The 24,240-nt window shown below is 38.1% G+C and overlaps 1 protein-coding gene across 1 annotated transcript; it reads left to right on the forward strand.

Moving 5' to 3' along the window:
• The first annotated feature begins 11,296 nt into the window (after positions 1–11,296).
• LOC128380475 (alpha-synuclein-like) lies at positions 11,297–20,674 on the forward strand. Its single transcript, XM_053340297.1, has 5 exons — positions 11,297–11,417; positions 11,688–11,717; positions 13,321–13,463; positions 19,862–19,933; positions 20,657–20,674. Exons 1-5 carry the CDS (start codon positions 11,297–11,299, stop codon positions 20,672–20,674), a joined length of 384 nt encoding a protein of 127 aa, XP_053196272.1.
• Positions 20,675–24,240: the final 3,566 nt, after the last annotated feature.

A 24,240-nucleotide genomic window follows, 5' to 3' on the forward strand; every position in this document is an offset into this window, starting at 1 on the left:
TCTCCTTTTAGATAATTTTTGGTCTCCACCACCTCCTGACAAAAATATCTGGTTCTTTAGTGTCTAAATGTGTCACCATGCTCACGAGCTAATAGCTAACTTTGTCTGTTTGCCATTTGGTGCTTGTTGGGTAGCGTGCGTCCGTTTTTCGAGTTTTTTCTTTGAGTACAGCTGCCTGCTGTGATGGGAAACAAGCGACAAGGGTGAGAAACAAGGCTGTAAAACCAAAACATTCAGCTAAAGGACACTAAAAGGCTCAGTGGAAGTGGGGACTGCAGTCAGGGGATAATTATCAGTGGGTTCGCCACTACAAACAACAGATTTCTCATTACACATGTCATTTGATTCATTGTTAAGAAAAATATTCCTTGTTGCAGCTTTAACACAACATTAAGATCTCATTAAAATGCAACTGAACAGTAAAATACTGGCATCACAAATGGTATTTGGTGCTTTCAGAACAACTTGCTGCAACACATAAGAAACTCTGCCAACAACCATTCATTCTCCACAACATTAAGAAGTCATTAAATCACTAGAACAGTGAGGTGTTTTTGTCATTATTGTGCTTAGTGTTAGAGCTGCTCCTGCTTATAACAAGCTCTGCACACAATATCCACACTTCACCAGGCCTAACATTGTGTTGTCATGCTATTTGTTGTCTATTTGTTGTTCTTTCTTGTCTCTATGTAAAACAGGCCTCGTTGGTTATTTGCATCTGCACATTTTCATTGCTGTTATTGTTGATTGTGTTTTCAATGCTTTTATTCATAAAGTTTGTGTTTTCAACTATTTTCCTGCCCAGGAACAATAAATGAAAATGAGCCTTTCTGGCTAACTCTGGCATATTTTTCCCAGAAATGTTATTAATATACACTGTCCCTGTCAGTTAAAGCAATAAAATAAAATAAAGTAATCAAATAGGGAATGGATCAGATAAGATTAAACACAACCATGAATTAGAGTTATCGCTTCAATCTGTCCATCAGCAGTCCCTGTTGTTCCAGGTGGGTTTTTGGATGAGTCACCCTGACGTTTCGCAGGTTCTGCTAGTTTTGTGTTTGGATTACAACAAATTGCTACCAGCATGTGCCATACATCTGATATGACCCCCGCAGCAGTTTTATCAGATGTACTGCATGACAGTCCTCATTGAAGAGGGACTAAACATATTTATGTGCTTTATCATGAATCCCAGTCACACTCTCACTTATTCTTTTCTCTGGTAAACTGGGATGTTTTCAGGTTACCAACCGTCATCTCAGTGGGCATGATACTGCTAATGCTGTCTTTTTATGTAGTGTTATGCAAGAGCCACCATTTTGAGAATTTGGATAACATCCTTAGAGGCAAACAGGCAAATTTATGACATGAATCTTGATTTCCCAAATGTAGAGTAATTTCAACAAAACAACCCTGCATACCAGATTTTTTTTAGTTTCTGTAAAGTATCCCTAATTCATTTGATTGTGTTAGAATCAGTCAGCATCTTTCTCATCGCTCTATTAGTATAATTTGAATGGGAAAAGGAAGAATTTAAATAATTTGATAAAACATCAGCAGTATTATACCACATCATGGCAAAAGTATGGCAAAAATGCTACCCCAGTTTAATGATAAGATCCTTTTTTCAACCTTTGCTGACCTGAGAATCCATCAGTCATACTCCTACCTATGTTTTGGAGATCTCTGTGTTTATCATATAGATGTTTGTCTTCTGTCTCTCATTTGTCTCATCACATCACATAAAAAGCATATATATTCACCTTTCTTTGATGCTCAGTTTAAGCTAGAGCCCTCTTCTTTCCAAGGGGGGATTTTTTGTTAAATGTCTGCCCAGCTACATCAAGCTCATTGGATATACCACCTGCAAAGACTGCTAACTATCTCGGGGTGATTGTGGACAACAATTTGATGTGTCAGGCCGATATCACAGCTGCACAACTCAGCCGGCTCTCCAAATATCCCTTAAAGAAATATTACACTTTTAATACACCATCCCCCACTCTCATATTTCTTATCTTGAATATTTTCCTTCTGTATTTCTACTGTTTTCAAAAAGCTTAGCTCATAAATGTACCAACTTATAGCTACTCTAAATATATATAAGAACTCATCAGTCAGACTACAACAATTATCTTCTTTTGCATTTATTGTTATTATTTGCTCTAAAAACTAATGTAAGTTACATTGACCAATTTAAGAAAATTTCATACAAGAGTTTCAGATATGTGTCAAAACAAGTTCTTAATGCAGAAAGACTCAGATAAATGACACCACCTGCCTTCTGGTATCTTCTAGTGCCATCTAGTGACAGTTCCTTGGTGTAGGTAGTTGTCATTTCTCTGATTTCACTTTGACCTGAAAAGGAAAAGTGGGCCAAAGCCATAAAAACACACGTCCGACTCCTACAATATACAGAGCCAACAGAGTGTTTTACTGTGATAATGTCCAGGTGGGAAATGTCAGACCTATTCCTGAGAATTGTAACCCTAAAGCGAGTTGGGTAAAACCATCTGGATCTCAGAATAACCACAAGAGATTTTCACCGGTGAAACCAGAATGTTTGAAACCGTTCTTGTCATTTAAAGGCATATTGTGTAGGGTAAGGGTTAATCTGTAAAGTATCAACCCATCAGTTTAATTACCTTAGTCATAGTAACTGGGGTCACTCCCTAAAAACGATCATATAGTGTGTAAATTTATGAAGCTTACCACTTCATACTGTATGACTCACAGTAAATATATGAAGTAAGCTGCACTGACTTCATTTAAAATATCAAGTCAAGACAATTTTATCTAAATAGCCGAATTCTCAAAATGGCTTCAAAAATGGTACCCTCAAGTTAGTTAAAAATCTCCCAATAAACGGGAAAAAGAGGAGAAACCACAAGAAGAACGTAGAGGGGATTTTTCTCCTTAGATGGAGAGATAACCCTCGAATTATGTACTGTAAATAAAATATTAAGAACAACACTGGAAAGTTAATTAAACAAAATTAAACTGAAGTTGAAGTTGAATAAGATCAGGAATTTCAGTCAGGAAGAATAAATAACGCAAAATGAGGTGTGAAAACATCATAAATATGACACTGAGGAGCTGAAGTTTGAACAAATACACAGAGGACTTAGCGTGTTAAGAATCAGTAATCGCACATTTCCTCACGATGACTCTGCTGTGTATTTAACTGCCATTGACGCAAATAAATAATAGCTATTAAATGCACAGAGGCAGTACATATGATCACCTTTTCACCTCTTGCTGCTGCACCCACAACACTGTAACATGTACCAACGCCCTAGGAGTGACTAACTAACTAACACCGTCATCGTTCCTCAACAGTCTGCCAAGTGTCTGATGATTCAAAGCATGGACAATATCCAGGCAAATGCAACGAGAGTGAGAGTCTGTGAGCCATTATTGGGATGGATGTGTCACCAGAAGAAAAAACAGAAAGTGCAGTTGAGAGACAATTGAGAGGAAAAACCTAAAGGATTTCTTCTTAAACAAATCAAACAACATCTCATATGAGGGATTATACTGTTCAATTTTGACAAATGAAACTAAGTCACAACAGCCTGATGAAGACTCTCTTATGGAGGAAAATGCATATATGTAGTGAGTGTTTGTGTGTAAGCATGTGTACTGTATACTTACTTGACTTTTGGAAGTGTAAATATGTCCTGTTACTAGAATTATGAAGTATTTTTTTTCACTGCAGTTCAACATTTGAATGATGCACACCCAATCTCTCACTTTGAAGCCACAGAAAAAAAACTTTCTGAGCAGCTGTTGATTGTTTTTCTTTTTGGCTGGAAACCATTGGATTTCATCATGAAAAAGCTCTTAATATTGGAAGGATTCATCACACTAATATCCCCCAATTGGTTCATCTACAGAACAAGTGCTCCTGCAGTCAGAGAAAACAGAGTTACACGATGACAAGCATGTTAAACAAAGAGACAAATGTCTTTTAAAATCCTCTGGAAATGTACTCTTAATGCTTCCTTTACCTCACTGAGATCAAGATAAATCAGCTGAAAATGTGATTTCTAAGACAATTCAACTGCAGTCAGAGTCACAGCTTTCTGTATCTGAGTAATCAATGCGTTTTAATAACTCTGGTTCTGCTCTTGAACAGGTCAGTGGGTTCAAACTGCTATAGCATACATCCCACAGTAGATGGCACTGCATCACATAATAAATTCACTTATCAACACACCTGAGCACCCATAATTAACATCCACGCAATAAATGATCATTAAATTAAAGTGATGATATTATATTTCTGTTGCTACATGCATTCAATTACTGTCACATATCATTATTATATCATAAACAGCAGTAGTGGGTGTCGTTTGATGTTTTTCATTCTATTCTAATATTTGCCAGGTTTTTGCTTAATACATTTTCATTTTCATTCCTCACTCTCTATGTAACTTCAGATCTCGGTCAGTCCATCAGTAATGAGGCCAGACTAGAGACATATTCAAAGTCTCACTGTGAAGTTCTGCTTGTATTTCATCTAGTTTGGAGCTCCATGCACACTCCCACACACACTCCCACATGCACATACACACACACACACACACACACGCACGCACGCAAAAGTGTGTGACTACTGGTGACAGCAGGCCAGAGCTGCACAGTCATACTGAGATTTTGATCTGTCTTTATCCATTTAAGTCTCTTTATGCCTCGCTGGCCACCAGACTACATCGTCCTCTCCTCGTGCACACCGCAACATCCTGACCGTGCTGCTCTAACATAATAAGTAGAAGATTTCAAAACCAAAATCAATACTGCAAACAGTGTAATAGATGCACAAGGGATGGCAAAAAAAAGCAAGTTCTGTCAAATAGATCTGGATGTAACAAAAAACTTGTGGGGTATTTTTTCTAGTATGACTCATGTTATATAATCTGCCTCAATTACAAACCACTGAAGACATCATTATGCAGCAAATAGAAGGTCATTTAGAAAGAATGAAATGGACAGGAACAAAACAAATAAATAGCTGGGTCAATTGTTTTCTCTTCATGATCTTTAAAAAACCCCAAATCAGAATAATTAATACTTACGGTTGATATTTTAATTGAACAAAAGTGGTTAGACTAGGAGTAGCAGTATTTTATTATGGTTTGCTTGTTATTGAATAGGTGATGAAAGAAACTGTACTTACATGACATACCTCTCGCTAAACTGTTCAATGAGGTTGTAATCTACTACATTTGTCTAAAACTCACCACCTTAGACCATTGTTCAATGATTTACAATAACAAACCAATCATTCTTTTTCATTAAATGATTTATGATGTTGGAGCATTTGGAAGAAAATGAGTCCACCGTAACGATCTGTAGGAGTCCAGATGACAGTAGGATAAATTACATGGTCTTACTGGCAGTCCTGCCCTTCCTGGCTTACAAAAGAAAAAAAAAAAAAAAAAAAAAAAAACAAGCACAAGCCATTATGTCTAAGAAGAGCCATTGATTTCTCCTAAAGTAAAAACCAGCATTTACTGTATATGGACTGTGGTGAACAGTGCCTTCTTAAATAAAGTGGAACAGGGACATCACAGGTTCCGCTGATTGACTGATTGATAATTATTGTCACTTTTTTTTCTAAAATTGGACTGAAAGTACAGCGAGTAACGCACCATTTAACTGCTACAGAGTAAAATCTCTATATAACAGTTAAATATGTGCATGTGGGCAAATCCATGGCAGCAAAAATGCAAGAGGTTAGCCCAAAGTTAAGATGTGACTGCCTGGTTGAATAATTTAGCATGCAGATTAGATAACTGTCAATTTAAATTATATTCCACAAAAAACACATCTGTAATGTGTGGGGAATTTTAAAACATCTGATATAAAATGTCTATGATCAATATTTTTTTAAATAACACTGGACACATGATTCTATGTAAACAATAATTGTCATGCAACTTGACTCCGATTGTCTTGGTTTTATGTGCTCCAGCTGTGAGCGCTCTAGTAGTGTTGTTTTTGGTCGAAGAATGCAGCTGTTTTCAGTAAAAAGCCACTTATATCACCGACTGTACGCTAACTCCCCAGCACCAAAGCGCATACAAATATTACAGAAGTTAGCGGCTAGCTGATAAAGATAGTCGAGCATTTGGAGCATTCCTCAGGAGTTGGCAGCAACCAAATCAAATGGACAGTGACTTTTGGGCATTAACCAGTTGTAAGAAACCAGACTCCAGTTTCTTAGTGTCTGCTGCATGTATATAAGCAACTGTTATCTAAAAATTTAGCTGTATCTACTTTGAAGGTGATCATGCAAGTGTTGTGTTATTTAAAGGTTGAATATGTAGAATATTTATTAAAAGCTATATATTATTTTAAATAATACAGCCACGGGGCGTTTTGAGGGGTACAGAATGAAAGTATTGCTTTTCCATAAAAAAAAATATATTTAGTCTGAATTTATATTTTTAAATTTTTTTGACGGGTTCGACAATGACGTTCTGACACGTTCTGTGTACATTGTACCAGCCAATTAGCGGCCGGAATTGCGGGTTGCCAGGGTTGTCTGTTGTTCCGGTGCAGCTACTGTAGGCTGGCACTGGGTGAAATGGAGTTGTAAACAAGCAGAGCCGTGTTGGACTTACTAAAACCAGCCTTTTTTGCTCTCAAGTACAACTTTTCATCACAAAACTTCGAAGGTAAGACAGAATATCTGTTAGTCGCTGTAAATAAGTGGTTGTTTACCTTTGTATTCTTTGACTGCTGGTTCACTGAGTTTTTAGCGCAATAATAGTGGTACTGTTGAACTCGCCAGGGTCTTAGCTTTCATATGAGATGCTATTTGTTTGTGTACCATGAAGTATCAAAACGGTAGCAATGGAAATGTGGAGAGTGGGTTGACTTTCTGACGCTATTCGGATTTTGATATTTGATCATTAACCTCTTAACGCACGCTGTTCCGTTCACGGGACGGGACGGATGTTAGGAGGTAGCCACACGTTCTCCTGAATGTTTTAAACACCAACCCTTAAACATATATATTCATGCCGTACATTGTTGGAAAGCTTAGATTGTTCTGATTCATTCAAGACCACTCACGACTTATATGGTTGCTCACAGCCGTAATAGTATTAGCGATTAGCTCGGCTAGCCACTCAGCTAAGTGAGAAAAGCTATAATGCCTACATACCTTCAAAGTCTTCCCTTTATCCACAACGTTCATCTTATGACACAGGACATTCTGTACAGCTCGCCAAGTATCCATTCTTGTGAAATATGAAATCCGTTTTCCATAAAACCGGAATATTTTCCTCAATATGTCAACATGTATTTAGTCCAACACGTAATGTAATAACACAAATAACAAACCATATACGGTCCGTTTACGTCATTTCCTGACCTGCGCGTCCATCTCAGAGTACACGTGACTAGATGTTTACGACCGTGAGCCTCTTCTGCTTCTGACGACACCATACACAAGCCAATCGGTGTTTAGGATTAGGCAGTACATGCAGAGACATTGCTGCTACTCCCACTGGCGTTACAATGTAATGTACCTCGGTGGTTTCAAGTCAGTTACAGCAAATGCCTCTGGTTACAGCGAGGGTATGTTCGCTTCCTGTTTTCAAAATAAAAGCACCAACTCTATCGTTATGGTTTTCTTAATAATAAAAGGCAACGGGTGTTTTATTTTGTGAAAATGACCGGAAGTGCGTTACTCGCTACGGCTAACTTGAGTGGCTCCGAATTCGCAGGAACAAAACTTTAAGCAGATGTTATTTGGACAAATTAGCGTCACATTGTGGATCTAAAGGGCTACTTTCTCGCCTAAAAAGGTTAGACATGTGGATAAAGTGGTATATTTACAGAGTTAGAGCTAAAATAAAATCCGGCACCGGACCTGGCAACCCGACTGCTGGAATTACTTTTTGGTTGTTGCTACTACGATCTCGAGACATTAGATGGCGTTGTTCTGCTCATTCTACATATTCTACCTTTAAGCATTATTTAAGCCTTCACTTTCTTGTCTCTGCTCCAACTTCAACCTACTAACAAACTACTACTAATTATTCCCAAGGGGAAATGTGTCTTGTAGTCAGGTGAAGCATAGAACAGATAAGCAGCATAGGTATATGAAATATGCAAAATAAATAATAACAATAATAATCATCATAATACGTATAATAATAATAATACATACAATAATTATTATAGTAAATGAAAATGCATGAAACAGGGTCAAATGAAGGTGAATGAAATCCTTTTAATAGAGAAACACTGAAATAATTGATATTTTGTGATTTAATCCCACAAGAGTTAATCAGTATCAACAATGATAAAAATGATTATTCTGTGTAACAATATAAACGCCAATATACTGTCAGTATAAAATGTTGTGCACATGTGACTTGAACACTTATCCAGACCAGAGGAGGATTACAGGATTTCCACATACATAAGTCTGAAGAAAAGTCGATGTTACATTGCTATTAGTGTGGAATCCATCAGGTCCTTTAATTGAGCCTGTGGGCTGGTGTGCTGCCGCCGCCTCATATTGAGCCTGGGGCTCACCAGCATACACAGTAATGAGCCTGGCCTGTCCCCTGTAGCTAGTGATAAATGACATGGGACTGTAATGGTTCTGCACTCTCGCATCTGATTGACAGCACGGTGAAGCAGGACTCATCCTAGTGATACCGTGAGCATTTGAACACTGAATATACATTGAATCTTAATATGAGAGATATTGCTTTGATATGAGCAAGAAATGTGTGTAGTTGAACATCCCTCTGAGCATGTGCTGTCTTTTATGTAATTAGCAAAGTGTTTTGTTTTTATTGACTGATGATTTTATCCCTGCAAATGATAAATTATTTTTCATCTTTCATGATTTTTTAAAAATCTTGCCCTAGCTCTAATGCTTACATTACACCTTATCAGGAAGACTGATATATACCAAGCTACAAATAGCAAATCAATATATGCTTTGCATACTTATAATAGCCCTACTCACAACATATACTACACATGCAGTACATCATATGCTCTTGTGTGTTCTGAAAAATGTTCCATTGTCCATCCAAAACAGTTAGATACCATGTACGATTATTACAATGTTAGAACTACACAGACAGACATTTTAACCACTGCTGTCTTAGGCAAATTAACTTGACTGATGTGTTAAAGCTAAGCTTAACATGAACTATTACTACTGTGTATCGACAGCAACTCAATGCAGCACTGCCTTCACAATTTTAAGTACTATATGAAATCATACTTTTGAGTGTGTAAAATGTACCTGTCCATTATTAATTGTTAAATAGATTTCATACACCTAGTAAGCTGATACATGTACAAGTCAATACAGTGAGATGGTGCAAGATATCTTGGCAACAATATGGCCACATTGCCGTGATCTATGCTATGGATTTTCATGGTACCAAGAGGCTGATTATTACAGTTGTTTTTTTGACAGCCTGACCTTTAGTCTAGCCACCATTTGGCCAAAATTTCCATTTTTACAACAACAACAACAACAGCTGCTTTACTTTTACATCCATCAACATATCCACCTCACGTACATCATGTCATCAGGACATCTGATCATCTGTCATTCACTTGAGGCATAGATACCAGATTCATGGTGTAGTTTGTGCCACGATATTGACTCACCAAAAGCTGGAGATACAGGTGTATTTACACTACAGTCAATTGAATCCCTCGATGCACAGGTGATCTCCAGTTAACAAATGATGTGACTTCTTCAACCAAATGGTTGCAGCACTCGTGATTGAGGTATAAATCCTGAGGCATCTATATATTTTAAAATTAATTCAAATTACTTTGTAGAGATCTGTGTTGTAAAACAATACAACATGAAAATGTCCAGGGGCCTTTGCCTCTTTTTATATTACACTAAACAACCTGTTTAATGATGCCATTAATTAGAACAAATTTAGGGTGAAAAAGCCCATCGACAAGTGTTTATCCTTTCTTTTTTGCACGTTTCTAATTTTCTAATAAGCAATCAAGTATGATGTTATAAATACATGATAATTCAATATTGAAAGTTTCAGGTCTGCAGTTTAATGTACTAATAAACTGAATTAGGTTTTTGGTTTGTTTAGATTCCCGACAGCCCTTTTCATTTGAAGGGAGTTTGCAGAACCAGGTTACCCAAACATGCTTTATAAGGGATATGTTAAGAGCCTATAAACTCTTCATACCATTATTAAAAGGTGGTATCATTATTATGAATAATCAAAAAGTGTGTTTAATTGAAGAAGTTGATGAATTAGTGTTTTTTTAAAAAGTGAGCCAACTTATGAGCCAATTCCAACATAGTCTTAACCCAAGCAGAACAAATAAATAAATAAACCTTACTCACAGGTGGGAACACTGAACAGTCCACTAATGTTATCTTGCATAATTACACTTCTACTAATTGGCAGTTCAGTCGGCTGATGGTTTTAAAGAGCCTGAAACACACTGTGGGCAACCCACGTTAAAGAGCTACGTAATCTTTGTGTGTGTGTGTGTGTGTGTGTGTCTGTGTGTCACCGACATACAGACACACAGACAGAGGAGCATCTCTTCTCTCGCATCAGCATCACGCGGTTTACATCGCTCTTTCTCCATCACCGAGGCGGAGGAGGCGTCAAACCTGTGAGTCTGTCTCTTTCTCTCTCACTCTCTCTCTCTCTCTCTCTGTCTGTCTGTCTGCCTGGAAGACACTACACATCGTCTTTGGAGTAGTAGTTGTAGTTTCGAGACAATAAACCGGTTGCACTGCTCTTTGGGGGAATCTCCGCTGCTGTCATCCCGGAAGACTCACCACATTGTCGCCTTGAAGGAAGTTGAAGCAAACAGGTGCGTGAATCTCAGCTCTCTTTCTCTTTCTCCTAAAAAATACCTTTAAAAGCTTTCATTTTAGAATACCATGCTTGTGAATTATTTTATGTTCATGGCTCATGGCTTTCCAATACAAGCCATAGTTTGATCTTATTTAAATTAAATAGTAAATCCATTCATGATTTCTCAGTTGGGTTGTAGCCAATTCCTACAGGTGGGATTTTCAGCAGGGCTGTGTAGACAGACACTGTATTTTTACACGGCGATACCGGCTTTCTAAACCTGTCAGAGAGAAAAAGAAAAAGTAGGGCGGTGGCATCGTTTTGTTTCTTAAATACCGAGCGCTTGTAAGGAAAAAAAAAATGCGGGAGTGCCTTTTCTCCTTTTCTCTCATTGCGTCTGTTTTGACATCTCCGCAGCTGTGTGTGCGTGTAATTTGGGAGCCAATCAAGCAGCCATGGACGCCTTAATGAAGGGCTTCTCGAAAGCTAAGGATGGGGTCGTTGCAGCGGCGGAGAAAACCAAGCAGGGAGTGACTGGAGCAGCTGAGATGACGAAAGATGGGGTTATGTTTGTCGGTGGGTGCTGGTGAATTCATCTGATTAATGATCATATAGGATGGACAGGATGCTGGGAGAAAAGATGGACAGAAAAGCTTAAAAACGTTACTGGTTGTTAAATATTTCTTCTTTAAAATAAAAAATAAAAAATCATTATTATTAATATTCTTCACAGATATCGACTCTGGGCTTGAATGACTATCTAACCTTGACAAGCCAACAGGGTTTTTTGTAATTATTTTATTGTACATTCTGACTAACTGAGATTCACTTGGATCTTTGTTTCAGGCACCAAAACAAAGGATGGAGTCACAACAGGTATGAATGAAGGCTCTTCTTGACATGATTGTACACATTTTGCATTTTAGGCCTTCTTGTTCACACCCGAGCGAGTGTTTTACACAAGTACACAAAAGCAACAGTGGATAATGTCACTGGATCCCTAGGTGGTCAATAAAAAAAAGTACTATGTGTCTCTGCAGGTGAGCAAGTGTCATATTTCACAGCGTAACTCAGCAGAACCTGCCCAACTCCCTGAGGGCCATGCCTTGCCATTCCTCATACATTGGAGCACCCAAGGGACACAGCCTGCTAATAGACATCCAAGGAAATAGATGTATTGCTCTAACCTACATAGCTGCAAGTAAAGCAATTATTGTTTCATAAACTGGGATTATAAAAGAATTATATGATGCTAGAATATCTTATTAAAATCCATTAAATGAGGGTGAAGAGGAAAGGAGTAATGCATCAGGATCTCTCCCACTGAGGCCAAGTGGCTACACCAGACCTATGATCTGATAATCTGCTTTCAGGAGGTCCGCATAAGCAGAGATGCTGACCTATAGCAAAGAGCAGCTGGGTCGTGATTAATTATTATGTGTCACACAGTTAGACTCCATCATGATACAGTGTGGAGGGCACAGAAAGTAGGCTGAGCGGCTTTTATAGTCTCAATCCAGCACTTCTTGTAAATGCAAAGAATGTCCATGTTGATTGACCCTTTTAGCCTTGATTATAACAAGTCTTGCTGAATTTAACATTTTTACACATGAAAGTCTCAAGACACAAACCTACAACCAGATATACTGATTTTGCAGAATGACAAATGAATGAATGAGCAATGAATCGAAACAATAAAAGGCGGGGTGAAACTCAATAAGGGCCTCTTGAATGCTTTTGAAAGGAAAATGCCTCCAGGCTGTTCTTGTGGTTTTTCAGTTCACCAAATGGCACTAGGTAGCGATCCAGTTTTAAATAATTCTGTAGGGTGTTCCAAGTAGAAGCAACACAGTAATAAATGAGTCTTTATTCAGCTCTGTAGACCTCAGGTAGCCTAAAGTAAGGCAGGTTTTACATTTCACCACAAAATACTACTGCAAAAAAAAAAAGGAAGCAGGCAGACAGTTTGTCATCTATATTCAAGAATAACTCATATTTAATACAGATGATGTGTAACTTTATTTCTCTTAGACATGCATACATGTTCCCAATATTTCTAGATGTAGTTTTATTATGTTTGGTCATCACCATGTTGAATCCTATCAGATTTCATTTTACTGTGAATATATGTTTCAAAAAGAAAGAACAACTTAGATTTGAATGGCCTTATAATTGTTTTAGCACCTGTCACATCAAAGTCAAAATTGGCTAGTAAAATTCAGTCATTAACCCTTTATCTGTCAAACTGTAAAACCTATTAAGCTTTGATTTATCTGCCATATATCACTGATAGCTGGAGAAAGATCACTAATGGGCAGCGCCGCTCAAATGACACTTCGATCCAATCACTGTGGAAGCCCTGAAATCCAGTATTGCAAGATCTGTATCATGTTAATGTCTCTTTCTACATGCTAATTCTCAGAGGTATTGAAGCTCTAGAGATACGCCCTTCTCAGTTCCACTTCTTTCATCCCTACAGTTGCAGGTAAAACTGTGTCTGGAGTGTCTCAGGTGGGTGGAGCTATGGTTACCGGGGTTACCGCTGTGGCCCAGAAAACCGTGGAGGGCGCAGGTAATATTGCTGCTGCCACTGGATTGGTGAAGAAGGATCCAGCCAAACCAGTAAGAAAGATAGCTAAAAAATTCTTTTTTGCAATGAAATTATATATATACTGTATGTTGATGTGTAGGTGTTTGTTTTGATTAGAGAGAAGTTTTACCTCTTGTTCTGTGGTCCCTTGTTAATTTTCTCCACAGGCATGAATTTTTCTAACTGACAATAGAGTTACTGTTTGATTGGTGCCATATCTGCGTGGGTGGTCACTACAAATAGTTTATAATATCACTTCTGTTCCAACAGCCACACAGACATTTAACCAGCTGAAGGCCGACCTTTTAGACCCTTTACACAGCACACATTTAAACTCAGCAAAGCAGGAAAAGCATAAGTGGAATAAATGACATTAATGATGGCTGCTTTTCATTTAAGAGAGCCAGATCTGTCTCTCATAGGCTCTGCCCTCTACTGGACTCTATGAATAATACTCTCCAATTACACACAGGCAATCGTCAATGGACCTTTGCATGTACATAGCCAACCAATCAGGAAGCGATTTCACGAGTCCCACACAGTATAAAAAGGCACATCCTTTTCTCTTCAGCAGTGGTGAAATCAGCCCACTGATCTATGATCCCTGCGAGGTTAGGCTGTGGTTTCACCCAGTTCATTTTCATGTTAATTTGGCTGGGTTTGGCCCCAGACTTCTCCGCTTTAGCAGCTGGGATTTTCACAACAGGGCAAACATTCATCAGGCTCTGCCTACTAGACGCCTTAATGAAGAACGAAGCTTACAGTATTTTAAACGTAGTTCTTTAAGCACACGCAGAGCCCCCTACCTATGGACCCTGCTGCTCTTACACCATCCACTGAAGTGGTTTTGGGATGAGAAATGTAGTTTATACCATGTGGGACACATAATCGATAGGCGTGTCCTGATTGCTTGACTACATAAATGCAAATTTCAGTGGGCGATTGCCGGCGTGTGATTGGAGAGTATAACCCATGAAGTCCAGTAGAGGGCTGTGTGAACTGGGGTTACAATATGGTAAGCTTCATTCCAGGGTCCTGGTATTGTGCATCCTCACTCACTGAGTTACTGGAACAATTTATGGAATGTTGTAGTGTTATTATTTCCTGCTTTGACAAGTCAAAATGTCTGCCATGAAAAGAGCCCATTAGTCATGGCTGAGACTGTCTACACAATAGGTCATAATGTCAGTTGGCTAAAAACGACCTACAGTTACATTTGAGTGACAGATGCCATCTAGCGGGTTTAGTAATTATGACCCGGAGAAATGGCACAGTTGAGATGACGTCTATATATCTAAGCTAGCAAATTTCCTCATTGAGAGGTGGCGGGTTGCAACTTGCAAAAAGTGGACTTTGTTGCAGTAGACTGCTGTTTGTTTCCCGTATCCAATCAGGGTCGTAACAGTTTAAAATAAAAAACATAATTATCGTCCTCTAACCCTAACCCAGAGATGTTAGGGTCATTGTTGCCATTATGATGAAGGTCTTCTAACTGAGAAAGTGGTAACTTTAATCCACACCAGGTTTCTCAAACCTTAAAAAAGTGATTTTAACACATGATCTTTCCCTAAGCCTTTCCAAAGCTTGTGCCTAAATCTAATCAGACAAATTCGTAACAAATTATGTTGTATTGCCAATTACTGTCAATAGAGGCACGTGTTGTTCTGGAGTGCGTGGTCGTATTTGATCGTTTCATTTGGAGGACTTATTGAGTGGTTTGGGTATTTTAGTACTTCATATATTATGAGTGCTGAAATTATGGGACTACTCATTGCTGTGAATTTTGACAGTTTAGTCTTTTCCTATTATCCCCAATTTGCCCCATGAGAAAGAGACAGCTAATGCTAGTAGACCCCCTATTTTTTAATAATAAGAAACTATGTTTCTGTAGCACAAAGCATAAAATACAACGCAATGCGCTTTGCATTAATGTACCTTTTTCCCAAAAAAATGCAGTCTGCAGGAACTAGTAATGACTCAGCAGGTGTTGAAAGAGAAAAAAAAGTGTCATGGGAATTCTTGTCAAGCTAGGCTAACTAGCTTCTTCTAGCTTACCAGCTTTCACTTTCCAAGTGAACTACCAACTTAACAGCACAATGAGTCTTCCAAAATGAAAAGGTACAGACTCCTTAAATTGCTAACAATACATGGGCTTATTGAAAAAGGGGGGCAAATGTCTGTAGGGCTCCTGTCTGTAGCGCACAACTAGCCATGCTGGCCAGTAATCCAATAGATTCACATTTTAACACATATTTGACGATGGTAGTTTGCAGCAGCGCACATCCCCTCCATTTCATGCCAGTGGCTGCAAGCTATAACTCTTCACTGTATCAAAATGGCCTCCTGACCTTGAGTCATTTGTCATCACTTCTCATATCTGCTGCTTGTCTTTCTTGTCTGAAATGAAAGCCATTACATATTGTTAGCTTTCCTACATTGTTCATCAGTCAGTCTGGCCTTCGTTTGTCCAACGGAGGAGGAGGAGGAGGTGAAGGCAGTTTATTGTAGCAAACAATTTACGGCTATGAAAAATGATTGTCTTTGGCACATTTCATTTTATTCAGTTTTTTGCTGCCTCTGAAAATGTCTATTTCACCCTCTTCTTTTATTTTTGATAGCGATTCATGTTGATTTTTGTGGAGAGGCAGGGTAGCAACCATTGAGGTTATTTCTTTGACACTTTTTTCTGGGAATTGGAGGTTTTAGCAATAATTAATGTAATGTAATAATGTAATTTTAGATTAATTAGATAAGTTACATCATGATTTGAGTATTTTTAGACATAAAATTGTATATTTAGCCTTAGGATAAAGAACATTTTATCACATGTGGAGCTCATTCTCACATGTGAACAATTTGCATATTTACAATTTAATAAAATTTTGTATTTTTGGAAATTCTGACAAATTCATGTTTTTATATATTTTACATTTCACATGTTACATGAAATGTAAGACAGCACGGGGGAAAACATATTTCACATATCGTCATATGTGCAACACTGTTTCACATGCAGGCCAATGTGATTTAACACATGATTAATTCACACAGTAAGTACAGTAGGAACAGTATTGTTGAACATAGATTCATGAATTTCACGTGATATTTTTGTAAGGGTAAATTTGATCTCTTAGGCCATCAAAAATATATAAATACATAAAAGATTGAGTATGTCTCCACCAGAATTGTAAATATTTATTTACAAAAAATATAACTTAGTATTCAACGCATAAAATAAACCAAAAAAATCCCATTGGGATAACCTGCACTCATTTATACTGTACATTTATTCATTAATTCAGTGATATTGGAGATGATCATAATGCACTTTAATTAAACTATGCACTCTAAATCTATCCATGTTCACTTTAACTTTAACACAATTTCTTCAAAACAAACACAGAAACTCTTCAGCAGGTTCTTATGCTCAAATTCGGCTCTTTCTTCTTTTTTTGTGTAAAAAAAAAAGAGGTAAACTTGTAAATGCTGTTCTTCTTTTGTAGTCAAACCATACTACACTTCCCCATGCTTCCACTGGTTTATATCTGGATTAATAAGGTGTTAAACTCCTGAAGGGAGGATGAATTTTGCCTGTAATTACCCTCCTTGCTCATTATACTGCTGCAAGTAGCAGGAAATGATAAGCCAATCAAATATTTCCCTGGGCAATTCAAACACTTTGTTGAATGTTTGTTGTGATGTTCAATCTCCCGTCCCTTAATTAGCAATAGAGCACGGGGGGAATCCATAACAATAATTTAGACACAGAGAGATAACACACACACACACACACACACACACACACACACACACACACACACACACACACCTCTTTAGCTGTTCTTTAATTGACTGTGATTAGTTAAAAGTACACTATAAAAAGATAAGATACCAAAGAAATTATCAGGTTATTTTCCTGCAAAAGGCAACAACTGACACCTGTTTTTTGGGGTTATTTTTGTTCTTTTTTTGCTTTCATCACTGGCTTCTTATATTTGATTTCACTATCAAAGGATGCATGTGGTATTTCCCACAAAAATCCAAATCAAATCCTTTCATCTTCCTTAGCAGTTGCATTATTAAGGCAGCTAGATAGCTAATCGTGCATTTGCCCTGAGGGATAAAACACTGACGGAGCTGCACCTGGAATGTGATCTGACTGATTATGAGGAACCCTGACGAGCCAAACTAGCAGGCAGAGCAGACCAACAGATGGACAAACAGACACAGAGGAGACTGACTGATGGAGAGATGGATGGTTGGTTCGGTAGTGGGAGGACTGACTGACTGAGGGATAAACAATTTTTTTTTTTAATTCAGGTATTCCCAGCGAGAAATTGACATGCAAACAGCAGCAGATCGTCCTCATTTAACCATCATTCCCAGATGGCTCAACCATTAATCGTCATTTATATTGATTTCAATTTTTAAAAATTGATGCCAGGTTGTGAGAGCCCATCAAAGATTGTCTCCTCTGTCTGACACCCTGTCTGACACCCAGACAGACACACACACACTAGGAAACAGAGGGCATTTGATTAATCTCTTTATCTGGCTGTTTCGCCAATTCATCAGCTGCTGGTGACTCATATCATGACACAAAAATGCCAGAAAGGTAGAGGAAGACAAAATTGGTCATTGGTCTCAGCAAACATGTCTTATTGCTCAGACATTTTCAGTGGTGTACAATAACATCTAGCTGAAGCTGCTGTACTCCCCCCATCCCCACGAAGCTATTTCTGCTCGGAAATTGCTATGAAACAATACAGTCATTGTCGGTGAGGTTTAACTTTGATTTGTTCTGAAAAGTGAACTTGTGGCCAAAGTTTAATCTGACCACAGCAAATAGACAAGGCGATGTTTATTGGTGTTGTATGTGGCGAGTATGTGTTTGTGCATGTGTGTGTTCTTACATGAGCACACGTCTCTCTGGCTCGGCTGTGGGAACAGATGGAGGCTTGATGGGTGGTGTTAAATGCAACAGCAGGAGGAGTAGGTGCAATAACTGGTTTAAGGTTATGTCAGCTGGCACGTCACTCACACACACACACGTTTAGGCACACACATCGGTGGTCTGTGACCGCTCCCATTAGGGAAGGTCAGTTCAATGGCACGGTGTAATCAAGGCATCCTTTCAATGAGACAGGAGAGAAGTCACCCCCCCCTCCTTGTTCATTAGCGCTTCTTAGCTAGACAAGAGTCTAAGTGGCTTTCAGTGCATCTGGGGACAAAAGTGTGATGAATTATGTGTGCTGATTACATTTAAAATATGTTTTCTTCTGTAGATTTATTAAAAGTTATCCTTGGATAGACATGCCTGAACAATCGCTACAAGATTTTGTTCAATGTTCTAGTTCCTAGTCCTTTTTCTTGTTTGAGATCGTGGTTATTTGAATTTAAAGTATCCGAATCTTGTCTGGCTTGAAGGCTCCGCCAGATGCTGTAATTGCAATTACTAAAGTAGCACAAACAAAGATAGGAACTTCTGCTCACTACACTCTATTTAATTACCTTCTCAAACTTCAGGCAGAAGATTGACAAGCCTTACAAGTACATTTCAGTATTTAGCTCCAGTCCTGACAAAAAAAACACTCAAAATTATAGTAGTCCCATCATATCTGTAAACCACAAACATAGATGACAAGTGATGAAGAAGTACAACAAACTGTACAAACTTGCTGTAAGTACCTTAAACAAAAACATCTGCCAAGTGATTTCAAGGCCGTTTAATCAAATAGATTTTAGTGGGTAGAATTTGACATCATGTCAGGGTCAGAGTTTGTTATAATGGCCAAGAAAGTGTCCATACAAGTCTTGTAAAGATACACAGATGACATAACTAGTATACACAAGATGAGGCAACCACAGCCTTGTTCTTCTTACATGGATAACTACGTTAGCTTGATTTGATTGCAGATTATTTGACACAAGCCTGGATCTGTCTTCAGGTTGATCTGGAGCTGTTGCCAGGGTGATATTACAAAAGTTGGCTCAACTTCTTTTTAGATGCAGATGACTCTTTCAATTTCAGTTGGGGATACTATGAGAGAAAGGATTATATTAGGGTAAATGTTTTTTGATGGGAATTTGTCATTTTAGCACTAAAATGGGTGACAATTTGAATAATAATTTCACAAGTTCCACTTTATGCCACTGGACCTATAAAGTTGCTTCTTCGGCTATAAATGTATTACTGTGCACAAAGCATAACATAAGATCCGATATACCAAATCAAACCTCTAACTGTGTTTGAAAAGCTGGAGGAGAATTACAAGGATCATTTGAGCAGTCTAACATCATGTTAAACTGGATTAGTGAAGCCTTCGTAGAAGTCCAAATGCATCCATGCCCATTGCTTATTTGACCATGCAAATTTGATCATACTCAGAGTGAGAAAAAAAAAAAAGTTTCCCTATTTTTTGTTTTCCAGGGTGACGACCCCTCAGCAGTACAGAACATGGCTGAGTCGCCGGTTGAAACCGACACTGCTGATGTCACAGAGGTAAGACTCCACTATCACGGTCTGCAGTCAGCAACATGAAGCAGCATCTCAGTAGAAGGAAAAAACAGATTTTTGTAGAGGTAATTATAACCTCAGTGAGAGAGAACAGAATTAGTGACGGCAGTTCATGGATCTTGTATCACAAATCTTATGACGTACAACTGAATACTGAGTTGGACTGGATTTAAGGGGAAACCTATCTTTATTTCTTCTTATTAGTCTTACAAAACAATTAAATAAATCAGCAGGAACAAAAATCACATAAAGCTGATGGAAAAATGAGAAAATGGGAAAATGAATTCCATGTAGATCTATTTAGATTCTGACAGTTTGTGACATTGGGTGTTGACTTTTAATTATAGCACCTACTGGATTGCATACATTTCAATGTGGGTGGTTTCCCAAACATGAATGATGATGAATATTTTATAATATTAAATTACAAGCAAATCAGGTCAGCATTTGACATGAAAGATCCTTCTGATGATAAAGTACAGAGAAGTGGAGGTCTGTGGACTATGTGACCAGAGTGATAAATAAACTGACTGTAATGGGTGTTGTAACATCATCATCTCGGCTATAAACAGGTGTAATATCATCACGCTGTATGATGATGTTTTATTCAAGGATAAAATGATCACATCACAGCAGTCATTTGCATGTAGGACAGTAAATTCACAGCCTGCTTCTCTCCCTCTCTCTCTCTCTCCCTCTCTCTCTCAGGATGACACCGACGACTAAGCTGATTGAGAGCTTCACAATCAAAGATCAATGACCTAAAACATTCCATGTCGCTCTGCCAAGTCCCATCGTGCCTCGTTTTGGTCCTTTATGAAGTCTGTGCCCAACGTCCCTCTGTGTGTGTGTGTGTGTGTGTGTGTGGTTTATCCCGTTTGTGCTGTTACGTATGTCCGTGCGGCAGTATCTGTGTAAATGTCAGTCAAAGAGAGGTGTTGTGTGATCGTGTGTATTCATGTGTGTGTGTGTCTGCGTGTGCCTTTTGCACATCAGTGAAAGGGACCTCAGGTGTGCGTCGTACGTGTGTGACCAGCTGTCATTTACAGTGACTCCCTCCCACTGAGAATGCCACCTGGCCAGTGTGTGTGTGTGTGTGTGTGTGTGTGTGTGTGTGTGTTTACTGTTAACCGTGTGGCTATGTCAATAATTCAAACAAGGAAATATACCACAATTTACCACTTAAAGCACCTAAGTGTCTCTATAAAAATGACCAATTTACAGTGACCTGTTTGAAATGGAAGCATAATGATATTCTCTATTTTTGTCTGTATACTGTTTTTTGCGGTGGACTATAAAGTGCTGAGCTATTTGTGCATTCATATTGTATTTTTTAAGTTATCACTGCTAAAACAAATGTATCTCATATTGAATGGACTTTTGAAAATCAAGAGCATGTAAAACAATTCAGCGTAACAGCTGTGGTATGGATTTATTTGGATTAAATGTTGAATAAAATATGTAAAAAGTGTGTAAATTGAAGTGTTGTTCATTTATCTGTACTATATGTTTGCACGTGGGGCTAATGATGTAAAATGATGTTTAATACAAATAAATGGTTTGTGTTTAAAAAGATAAAAAGTTATAAATGCTTAGATCAAAGTCCCTGTGAGAGAATATAGAGATTATACAAATGTGTGAACATTTATAAGATATCAGTGGGATTTAAAGATCTAATAATGTGCAAATAAAGTCTCCTCAAATACAGAAAGACCTTTTTCCAGTCAAATAGGAATATATGCAAAAAACATACATGCCTTCTACTATTTATACTCAAATATAAACTTTCTAAACATAAAATTTGGCCATGATATTAACAGTTATGCCAAACTGTATTTAGGTAAATGTGTGAAAACATTTGAAAAAGTGATATCAGTGTAGAGAAATGTGAGTTAGCAATTGTGAAAATAACAAAACACAAAAACTGTGATATTACAAGGGACTTTACATCATTAAAACCAAATCATTACAAGTGCAGATTAAGACAATATTAAAATTGTCACAGTCATATATATTCCCTCTTATTATTATTTCCCTTTATGAGAAAGTAGGACTAGTAACAGCCAGCAATCTGTGTGTGTGTGTGTGTGTGTGTGTGTGTGTGTGTGTGTGTGTGCGTGTGTGTGTGTGTGTGTTTGACTTAAGTCACCTTCAGGGACACACACCAGACTAAAGATCTGTTTAATTGGGAATGGCTTGCGCAATTAGGGACAAAAGCTGTCTCTCCAATTGCTAAAATGCTGATTTTTGGATCAGTGGTTAAGGTTATAGTATGGGTAAATCTCCAGGAAATGAATGTTAGTCTATGTAAATACCCGAAAAGTGACGTACGTAAACCTGTGTGTGTGTGTGTGTGTGTGTGTGTGTGTGTGTGTGTGTTGTCAGCTATTTGGTAAACAATCATCTGGGAGACAATAGAGGACAACATGTTTTCATGCACCAATAACAGGTTGCTGTTTTAAGGATTTCAATGTCTGCCAAGGATTTTAGTGATATAAGGATGCATGATTAGATGTGCTGTTATTACTGGTACATTTTCATCAGTGGAAAACATGCTGCCTGTAGCCAGTGAACCAATCAATGTGTTATTACAACAGAGCGTGCTGGCCTTGACTGTGAGCTGTACCTAGCTGTCCAGCAGTGGCAGCACATTGGTATAGAGTGTGTTTCGTAACAAATGTCGGCCCTTGCAACCAAGTCTTCCAAGATCCTTCCTCTGCGAGACAGTTCTGCTCTATTAACACCGATAGCACCAAATGCATCAACAGCCTGTTGCTGAAAGGCGTCCCAATTTTGTCCCCGCATCTCACTGCCTCTGTGATAACATCCCTCTACAGCTGCAGTACATCTTTTTTGACTTTTTTTAGAGTGTGAGAAATCCTTGAAAAATGAGCCAAGTTTGCTAAATAAGGGTACAAAAAACCTCCCCTCACAACAGTTAACTAAAGCTTTATTTCTTGCTGATGTAAACAGGCCTTCATTAAGTCTGAGTACACATAAAGGTCAGTACTCCCAAGAAAACAGAATGAGTCATTTAATTCTCGTCCCATTCTCAGAAATAGATAAACAGAAACACATATTATTATTTAGTGTGTAAGTGGTGGAATTAAAGGTCCTGTGAAAGACAAAGAATGAGGAAAAATGACCCGTGCTGTGAACGCTGTCTCAGCTGTTGTGTGCACTGTCACAGAAATAAAAACGAAAATGACTGAACATGAATTATGCCAGGAGATCTCATCAGCCAGGGAGTTTAACTATTACTTCGATAGGTAATATTTCAATTAAATGAATAAAAGTTATTAATAAATAGTCAGTTTATATTGTAACTGCAACTGTGGAAAATTAGCTGTGGACAAGTCGCTTTGTAGTTTCCTGGTGTCATTTGGGGGGAAAAAGATACTTCCATGTGTGAGAGATTTTCACCAGTTGTCATACTGCACTGGTAACCAACTTCTGATCCTTCAGTATTGAACAGAATAAGTTACTAAACATGTTCACCGATATAATGTATGAAATAATGCTATTTAGAGGTAGCGTGTGGCAGAAGCAACACAAATCTACTGATGGTCTTCTGAGATTCATTTAATTGAATCGATTAAAAAAAAATTTGTAGTAGCCTAAGGAAACAGTGGAGTGCACAAATGTTTAAATTCTAAAAAGGAATGTAGTATAAAAACTGTAGTATGTATCTGAAACCATAGTTATTATTCAAAGAAGGTATGAGGTTCAGGTTAGGACAATAAAACTGAGTGCAACAACCAGCTCTTGGACTCTGTTAGCTGTACATTTTTGGAGAGTAAAATCCAAGATTTCTACCTCAGGAATGAGTATCTTAAAAAGAATCAGACCTCAATATTATCAAGTTTTGTCTGAGAGGTGAGCCAAAAGTGTAACACCCTGGTACAAAAAGGCCAAGCTGTTACATAAGGATGCCAAAAGAACTGTATTGATCCACATTTAAAATATGTATAAAACCTGCAGGAATTTCAATTCTGCCTCAGACACTCTTTGAGGTTCCATAAAACACTCAGACTGATAAGATACACCAACAGAAAAGTAAAGAAACAAATCCAGAAAGACCAGGCACTCCAGCAAAGGAATGCTTCTCTACGAGCTGAGCTCAAAGCTTTGCAGAGCGACTACAAGACACACCCTGTAGTCATCAACAAGGAGTATGAGCTGAAATTCAATCATTATATTAAAAGGAGCAGCTGATATCAAGTGAGGATACCTTGAAGAAGTTGAGGTTAGGAGGTAAGGAGAAGTGGAGGTGATCCTGAGAAAATTTTGTC

The sequence above is a fragment of the Scomber japonicus genome, chromosome 19 (genome assembly GCF_027409825.1).
Source record: "Scomber japonicus isolate fScoJap1 chromosome 19, fScoJap1.pri, whole genome shotgun sequence".
Taxonomy (NCBI): Eukaryota; Metazoa; Chordata; class Actinopteri; order Scombriformes; family Scombridae; genus Scomber; species Scomber japonicus.